Source organism: Papio anubis, chromosome 3, assembly GCF_008728515.1.
Source record: "Papio anubis isolate 15944 chromosome 3, Panubis1.0, whole genome shotgun sequence".
Taxonomy (NCBI): domain Eukaryota; kingdom Metazoa; phylum Chordata; class Mammalia; order Primates; family Cercopithecidae; genus Papio; species Papio anubis.
The window spans coordinates 67,423,712-67,433,107 of record NC_044978.1 but is presented as its reverse complement, the minus strand read 5'-3'; the positions used below and the strand labels follow the sequence as shown (position 1 = coordinate 67,433,107).

Genomic DNA, 9,396 nt, shown 5'->3' with positions numbered 1-9,396 from the left:
ACGAACGGTTTCTTAAATGTCAGAAAATATATGCATTTCACTCTATGTAATTTCTTTCCCAAATATTACATGGAATTCTAAGACCAGTGATCTATTAGGCCTTCGTGTGCTAATAGCGCATGTTGATTACAGTTATTAATGAACTTGCCAAGAAAGAAGGCAAAACACGTATATACTACAATAAGAAAATCTCTATGAGATACAGTTGTAAGGCAGTTTACTTCATCATTATCATCGTTATTGTTAATAAAAGCCTATTGGTCTTCTACTGGTTGAGGATTGAGAAATAAAAAAATAAAAAATAAAAGCCAATAGGAATTATACTGGGCTTGACTCTCTACTGAGCTGTCAGGGAAACCTCTAGCAATATGATAATCTAGAGTAGAGAGAATGGGTATGGCATAAAATGCTTTACCTGCCTTAGTTAAAATGTGCATCGGGGGAGACGCAGAGGGGCACAACATGGCGGCGGCAGCTACACAGGGCGGGAGAAGCGGTGGTCTGGGAGGCAATAGTGGGCCTGGCGGTGGTTCCAACTGCTGGACAGGCAGTGGCCGTAGCGGCTTGTTGGATAAGTGGAAGATAGATGATAAGCCTGTAAAAATTGACAAGTGGGATGGATCAGCTGTGAAAAACTCTTTGGATGATTCTGCCAAAAAGGTACTTCTGGAAAAATACAAATACGTAGAGAATTGTGGTCTAATTGATGGTCGCCTCACCATCTGTACAATCTCCTGTTTCTTTGCCATAGTGGCTTTGATTTGGGATTATATGCACCCCTTTCCAGAGTCGAAACCCGTTTTGGCTTTGTGCGTCATATCCTATTTTGTGATGATGGGGATTCTGACCATTTATACCTCATATAAGGAGAAGAGCATCTTTCTCGTGGCCCACAGGAAAGATCCTACAGGAATGGATCCTGATGATATTTGGCAGCTGTCCTCCAGTCTTAAAAGGTTTGATGACAAATACACCTTGAAGCTGACCTTCATCAGTGGGAGAACAAAGCAGCAGCGGGAAGCCGAGTTCACCAAGTCCATTGCTAAGTTTTTTGACCACAGTGGGACACTGGTCATGGATGCATATGAGCCTGAAATATCCAGGCTCCATGACAGTCTCGCCATAGAAAGAAAAATAAAATAGCCAATTCTAAAAGTAGCCCTCTTTCTGCTGGATCTTGCTGAATTACTGGCTTGGGGGGTGGGGGAGATAAAAAGAACTTAAAATGGGTAAAGTAAGAAATGTTTAAAAGTCCCTGTTTTGTCCTGAAATTTTAGTCTATTCTGGATAAATAGGATTTTCTGACACAGATATGAGAAGTTGTAGCTCTGATGTCTAGCTGTAGTCTCCTTGATCTGTTGATTACATTATTTTAATTTGCTTTTCTGGGAAAGTAGTTTTGCTAAAAGCTGTACAGATGTTTTCTTTTGTACCTAGCATACTTTATATAGTATAGCTTTGGGCCATGTAGCATTTTAAGACTGAATTTTAAAAAATTATTAATCTGTTGCTGACTCTGTTAATTCCTATTTCGATATGTGTTTCCTTGAAAAATTCAGGATACAACGTCTTGTGTATGACAGCTTTCCTTCACACACTATTTTTGTGGGTATGTATATATCTGATTTGGGGAGAATTTAAAAAAAACATAGCTTTTTAATTTGTTTGAAACAGACTTTCTCCCTGTTACATTTTGTGCTTTTAACCAGTTAAAGAAGCCAATGGCATTTTAGTTTTATATTGTGTTTTCCACTAGTATATCCCTGTTGATTTGTTTGTGCCTTTTATTAACTGCCATTTTCTAAAATTTTTTTCAATAAAAGGAAGGAAGATGTGAAAAAATAAATAAATAAATAAATAAAATAAAATGTGCATCAGGTCATGGAACCCTCCTAATGCTATACAAAACAGATTGCAATGTATCCTTCCACTGCAGGTTTTGTTTCTTAAGTTTTATTTTGACACACAGAAAAGTTGCAAAAATTTTTACCCTTCACCCAGATTCCCAAAGTTAATATTTTATATTTGCTTTATCATTGTTGTATAATATAGAGATAGATGGATGGATAGACGTAATGATGATTTTGCATCACTTGAGAGTAAGTTAGACACACAATGCTCCTTTATCACTAAATACTTCAGTGTGCATTTCCTGAAACTGAGGACATTCTCTTATATAATCACAATACAGTTATCAAAATCAGGAAATTAACTTTGATACAATTAAATCAGGAGACTAACTTTGATCTACAGATCTCTTTCAGATTTTGCTAATTGTCTCACAAATATCCTTTATAGAAAAAGCAAAACATTCTGTTCCAAGATTTCATCTAGGAGCAAAAATTGCATTTAGTTTTCTTCTTTCTTTAGTCTCCTTTAATCTAGACTCTCCAGTCTGATGACCTTGATGCTTTTGAAGAATCCAGACCATTTATTTTAAAGAATATCTCTCAATGTGTAGGTTCTGATATTTCTTCATGGTTAGATTCACAGTACATGTTTTGGGCAGGAATACAAAGAGATGTTTGGCTCTTTCTCAGTGCATCATATCAGAGGTACATGATATCTATCTGTCCAATTACAGGTGATATTAACCTTGTACCTTGGTTAAGGTAGTCTCTGCTGGGTTTCTTCATTGTAAGTTATCTATATTTCTCCTTTGTCATTAAAAAATATCTTGTGTGAGGTTACATTGAGACTAGGTAATATCCTCTTTCTCATCAAACTTGCAGCCACTAATTGTATCATCCACTGGTGGTTCTTGCATGAAATAATTATTACTATGAAGTATTACTATGGAGGTTACCAAATGTGATTTTTAAAATGTAAATGTTTTTTCTACACTGATTACTATATGGAGGGGCTTTGTCCTTCTTGCCCATTTATTTGTGTTCATTTATGTCAGAATAGATTCACTAATTCTTATTTGATTCAATACATTTTAAACTAGTACTATCCTTGTTTATTTTGATGCACAAATGGTTCCAGTTTTGACTAGTGGAAGCCCTGCTGCAAATCTCTGAGGTGGGCAGTAAGGTAACCCGAACTGTGTCTTATGGTGATATTGCTGGCAGCACTGTAAAGGGTGCTTTAGAAACACAAGAGATAAGAGGTGGAGAAAACCATTGGCAACGAGGAGAGCACTAGGTACAGAAAGGACGAAATGGATTTTAGTGATCTGGGGAAGCAGAATCAATAGGATTTGGAATCTGCATGTAGACGTAAAGGAGAAAGGGTTGTTGGCCTGAGTACGTGGGAGTTAGTGATGCCACAGGTAAAAGCAGAGGAAAAAGAAGCAGAGGCAAGGGTGCAAAGGAAGACAAAGAGTTTTGTTTTAGGCTTGTGAGTTAAAGTCTCCAAGTATACATCCATATGGAAATGCCCAGCACAAGTAGAGGCCTGGAACTCAGAAAAGAAATACAGTAGTTCCCCCTTTATCCACAGGGGAGATGTTCAACGATCCACTAGTGGATGCCTGAAATTCTGTATATACTATGTTCTTTTTATCTGATAACCAAGCTGACGATGAAGTGACTAGCAGGTAGGTAGTGTACTGAGTGTAGATATGCTGGACAAATGGATGATTCACATCTGGAAAAGAATGGAGCTAGATGGCATGAGGTTTCATCATGCTACTTAAAAGAGTGCACAATTTATAACTTACGAATTGTTTATTTCTGGAATTTTTCATTCAATATTTTTGGACCATGGTTGACCATGGATGAGTGAAACTGTGCAAACTGAAACCCCGGATAAGGGGAGACTACTTTAATGGTAAAGAAGTAGGTTGATTTAGGAATTGTCAAAAACTGAAGCTTTGGAAGTAGATGAGCTCACTTAGCAGAAGTGTGAGGCCAAAATAGAAGAAAAGAGGACCTTCATTCTATTCCAATTTGACTCCAGTTACTACTCCTTCCCTTTCAAAATTGTCTTTTATCTGGATTTTGATAATATATCAAAAAGGTGTTTTTGATATTCTTACTTTCTGTAGTGTCTTCCCCTTACTCCGCCACTGACATTTTAATTGTAGGCATTCCCTAAGACTAACCCTCTTTTCTCGTATTTTTCCTTCACGATCCTGATAAATGAGCTCATTTACTTCCAAAACCTTAGTCTTGAGCAATTCCCAAATTTGCTTCTCTACTATTACAGTAGTCCCCCCTTCTCTGTGGTTTCACTTTGCAGTTTCAGTCACCCATGGTCAACAACAGTCCAAAAATATTAAATAGAAAATCCAGAAATGAAAGATGAGATGAGGCCATGAACTTGACAATTAGGAAGCCAGTGTTATCTTTGAGAGAACTATCTTCATAGAACAGTGTGAACAGAAACCAATATATAGGTTAGTATAGTGAGGTGAGGAAGTGAAAATAGTGAATATGATCCACACTTTGGGAAAGTTTGGCAGTGTGAGGAAGATAGAGCATGCCTTGGATGAGGCAGGAGCAAGAGGATTTTTCTTTGATTGGAGGATCTAACCATTGCTTTATGCTAAGGGATGGCCAAACTGTAACAGCCTGTGAAAGATACAAGATAAAAAAGCAGGAGTCACAGGCAGTATGGTGATGTGGATCTGACCCCTGTGAAGGAGAAAGGCAGTCACTGGCTGGAAGCAGCCTGTGGGAAGCACGGAGTGAGCCTGGGGTTTGATCCAAGGGGAAGCAGCACAATTTTGCTTTGCAGCAGAGGATTTGAGTGCCACATTTCCATGACTGTACAGTGGGCATGTAATAAATATATATTTTACAAGAAATAGATATGTCTTTCTGGAAGAAAGAAAATTACCTGAAAGAGTGTCCAATGGAAGCTCCAAAGATGGGCCAAGCTGAAAACCTTAGCCTGGGAGGACATGTTAATGTCTAATCAGTTGTGACATAGGGCTAAAAATTGGACCATCCAAGTGCATAGATGAACTCAGGGGGTTGTGGAAGGTTTGAAACGCTGGATCAAAGTGGAGAAGTATAATCTAGACAACATCTGGTACATTGACTTGTAGAGGCTCTGAGGACCTTACTTAGCCGAATTTAAATAGGCAGGCAGGGAGTTGGAAAGGAAGCAAGCAAAAGTGCCTGAACAGTTGTACTCATTAAACAGGGGTAAGAGTGCTGTTACACTGCGATGAAGAAATTGGGTTTCTGTAAAGGTCTTTGCTGTTTCCCTGGAAAGTTTAACATTTAAAAAATCTGTCATTTGCAAAGGCATTTCTAGGGTTTCCAACTGCTGAAACTAGGGTTAGGTGAGTAAGGCAGGGTTGTCAGAATGAAGGGTTGGATCCTGTCTTTAAGGTTTTAATACTTTGTGCATCATAGATTTTGCAACACTTTTTTTTTTTTTAGTATTGCATAAAAATGTTTATCTAGATTACTGAGGTTTTGGCACCCCCTTAAATATTACACCTAAGGTGAATACCTCACCCATGTGCCAACCATGTTTCAATTTTGTAATAATTTTTTCTGTTTTTAATGCTGGACCATCTATCTCATGTGACGGCAAAGGGCATTAAAAAGAGATAACACCACGGGAGGTGCAAGCATTTGGGGGAAGAAACAAGGATCTCTCTCTCTCTCGCTGTCTCTCTCTCTCTCTCTCTCTCTGTCTCTCTCTCTCTCTCTCTCTCAATAGACTTTGCTTTTTAGAGCAGTTTTAGGTTCACAGCAAAATTGGGAGGAAGGTACAGAGATTTCCCATATACCCACTGCTTTTATACATGCATGGACTCCCCCATTGTCAACATCCTCCACCAGAGTAGTACCTTTGTTACAGGTGATGAACCTACTGTCAAAACATTATCCCCCAAACACCACGGTTTACATTAGGGTTCACTGTTGGTGTTGTACATTCTATGGGTTTGAACAGATATATAATGACATGTATTTGCCATTATGGCTTCGTGCAGAGTAGTTTCACTGCCCTAAAAATCCTCTGTGCTGTACATCATTTAAAAAATTCTTCCTCATTTTGTAATGTTTCCTGATCAAATTTTGGATCATTTTGTGCTCTACTTTAATAAGAGAAGTCATTTCCTGAGAGATGAATGAAAAGATTGACTAGAACATTCAGGGCCTGCTGGGGTTGGATAAATTGTATTTTTAATAGTACCAGATAACATAATTATAGAAACATTGTCAGAAAGCTAAGGATTAGCAAAGGCTATGTAGAAGAAGCGGGGAGGAGGCAACCTAGGATGTTGGTCATAGCCTCCATCCATCACTCCTCCTTTCATTCTTCCAGAAAGCCCTTGCTAATCCTTAACTTACGGTTAACCTAAACTAAATTATTTTATTATTTATATGCTCCTGAACAATTATGGCCAAGATGCAAACTACTGTGTAGAACATTGCCTGGAATGTACTAGACACTCCATAAGTATTTGTTGCATAAATGAAAATATGTTCACTGAGATTTCATGAGACATCAAAGGTCATTTTGGAGGACAGACAAGAAAACAAAGGAATGAAAATCTTTTTATTTTTTTTCGTGAATATTCCAACTAAAGAAAGCATCAGGTCGTTTTCATTAATGTATCACCTCTATTACATATCTTTGTTACCTCCACATGTCTTGTTGCTGTTATTACTGTTAGTATCTATTATAGATAACAGATGTCTCTACTTTGAAAGTTGCTAATTGAAAATATAAGAAAATAAAGTTTGATGAATAAAATAATTAAATAAGTGACACTTCCTTAAGCTATTCCTATAAAGATAATTTCCTCTTGGGTGGCTTCAGTGTAGACAGAAATAAAAATCAAACCTTGTTAATTTCCAGGTTTTCAGAATTACAAGGTTGCCTAAATGAGAACATTAATAAAGGTAAGACTGTTAAAAAGACACTACTCCCATTTTAATACAAAGTGTCCATAATGCATCTAAAAGACACAAAGAGTTCAGTGGCAGACTGCAGCCTCCTAGGTCAGAACAATCTCAGCTCCGGTGATGTATCATCATCTTCCAAGATATGAGCAAGGAGGCGGAGCCAGAAGACTTCCAATTTAAACTAATGGGTTATGTCATTTTGGAATAAGGTCAGTTGTTTTTCTAACTCAGTGTTGGACTTCATGAAGCATTGCTCTGAACTCAGTTGTTCTGTTGTGCAATTTGTATGTACCCAACTTTTGAGCAGCAAACAAGCAGAACCCATGGAACTGCTATCGGTATGGCCTTGACCACACTTTGTAGGGTCATGTTCAAAGAAACGCTCTCCTACCAGTGCCTCCTCTGATCACTCCCCAGATGTTAAATTTCTGTTTTCAACAAGTGGGTACAAAACTCATTCAAAACTCATTTGTCAGCTTGAGTAAACATGATTAAAAAGAAAAAACCAGAAACTCTTCATTTGGAAAATATCTAATCTTCATTTAGAAAATTCTGTTTCCAAGTTTTTTAAGCAGACAGTTACAATATTTTTTAGTGAGGGTAACAGTTACGTCATTTTTGGTTGTAAAAATAATATAACAGTGGCACATTTCTTTATGTCTGTTATCAAAATCCTTTGTCTTTCAAAAAGGAGATTTTTTTTTCTCATTCATTTTTTCAAACATCATCCTTGCTTTAATGGCATAGATGAATCTTTTAAAAGATTTTGAAAAATAAATGCTTGTCAAGTACAATTAGACATAATAGCTTTAATCTCTTCAAGTGACCCAAAAGCCTTGTAGTGCAAGTAAAAGATTTGTCTCTACCATATCCTTTCATTTACCTGTGCTTGGTGTATGATTTCTATCTTTGATCTGAGATATCTTAGCAGGAATATTTTTGAGGTCACTTGTTTATTTTCTGAAAACTAGTTTTGTTAAAGCTAGATGATACAATCTACAAAGCCATTCATTGGGACACATGTAAACTGAACTTTGCCTGTGCTAAAAGCAAGCAAGTATGTGAGACTGTCATGTTAACCACTCCCAACGAATCCTACCCTCTCTTCAGGATATATCCTGTGCCAGAACTAATGTGACCATCTGACAGGCAGATGACATTAGAGTACCAGAGTCAATTTTCCTATTAAATAGTGGTATATCTTATTTTTTTCACCCTCCCCCTGGGGATCTAGTTTCATCTTGGAGTCATTTGTGGATCCGTTCCCTGTGAGGCCAAGGAAATTCCAAATATGAGTCACTGCAGAAACATTTAGGTCCTTCTAATTCTTCAGCATGAAGAATTATCAAGACAAATAAGCCTTTCTCTTTCTAATACAAATACGCTCTCATAGTATAACTTTGTTTATTACTTTGCTAATGGAACTGCTACGTCTTCATTCTGCCTTGCTCTGAGTACTCTGCCTGTGTAGGAATGGGTGGTAGGAAAAAATAAGGACTCATTTTTTTCTGTGATTCCGTTGGATGTCAGGTCCCACTTAGTCTGTGGCATGCATGGAACCAAACTCAGCCTGGAAGGTCCCCTGCAACACTGGCATTCCATGAATCTGGTCCTTGGTGAAAGCCACCTATATTGACTGGCAGTGCCATTCCTGGGTGATGTGCACATTTTCCAAGTCCTCGCTTGCCCCCATGTGAACATGTCCCACTGTATCTTGGTGAAACACAACGATAGCTTCAAAAGATGCGACTGAAAAAGGATATTCATGAGAATTAGAAACAAATCACTGCAGGGAGCTAACAACATAGAAATGCTTCAAACTGTGAGGAATTGCAGCAACAGTTCCTGTTGTGATGTACACAATGGACACAGCATGTGGGAAGCTATAAAAAAACACTGGAAGAAAAAGTGTGTCTATGAAAAACAACTTAAAAGAAAAAAAAAACCTACAGAGAGCTCAAATTCCTCATGTGCAGAGTTTAACTACCACAGAAAAGTCTCTGGGGCCAAGAGGGTAAATCTCTAAGCTAAGTTTAGAGTTTGAATCCCAAAGTCTTTACCAGGCCTCATCTATCTCGTGGTGCCTACAACTGCCCTCTCAGTGCAACCAAACGTCCTCCTGCTTCTATCAGCCCCCAGGAGCTATGTTTACAAGCAAGATGAACAAAGTTACCATGCCCATTCCAAAAATCACTTAATTACATAAAACTATATGAGGAAGAAGATTACTCCAGATTCAGTCCTCAATCTACAACAAAGTGTTATTTCTAAATGAGTGTTTTAACACAGCTCAAAGTAGCTTGTGACTTGTTATGCATATATGTGATTAATAAATCAAATTAAATCATCACCATATTATTTTTAAATATAAACCTATCCTAGCATCTCATGGCAAAATTACTCTGAATTGAACAAAGAGTAAAACTAAAAGTGTAAGCCCCTAAAATCATCATGCAATATTATGTATGACAAAATAAATTATTTTAACATAAGGATGGTATTCTCTTGAAAAATAAAAATAAAAGAATTTTTAGAAAATCTTACTTAACAGATAGAGAGCTATATCTGATGGTGACCCAGA

The 9,396-nt window shown here is 37.5% G+C and overlaps 1 protein-coding gene across 1 annotated transcript; it reads left to right on the top strand.

The window, feature by feature from the left end:
- The first annotated feature begins 445 nt into the window (after nucleotides 1-445).
- Nucleotides 446-1,158, top strand: LOC101000261 (signal peptidase complex subunit 2-like). Its single transcript, XM_003899150.5, has one exon. It carries the CDS (start codon nucleotides 463-465, stop codon nucleotides 1,141-1,143), a length of 681 nt encoding a protein of 226 aa, XP_003899199.2. The 5' UTR covers nucleotides 446-462; the 3' UTR covers nucleotides 1,144-1,158.
- The last annotated feature ends 8,238 nt before the right edge of the window (nucleotides 1,159-9,396 follow it).

Coding starts and splice junctions, on each gene's coding strand:
- LOC101000261 (XM_003899150.5), top strand. CDS start 463: ATGGCGGCGGCAGCTACACAGGGCGGGAGAAGCGGTGGTCTGGGAGGC.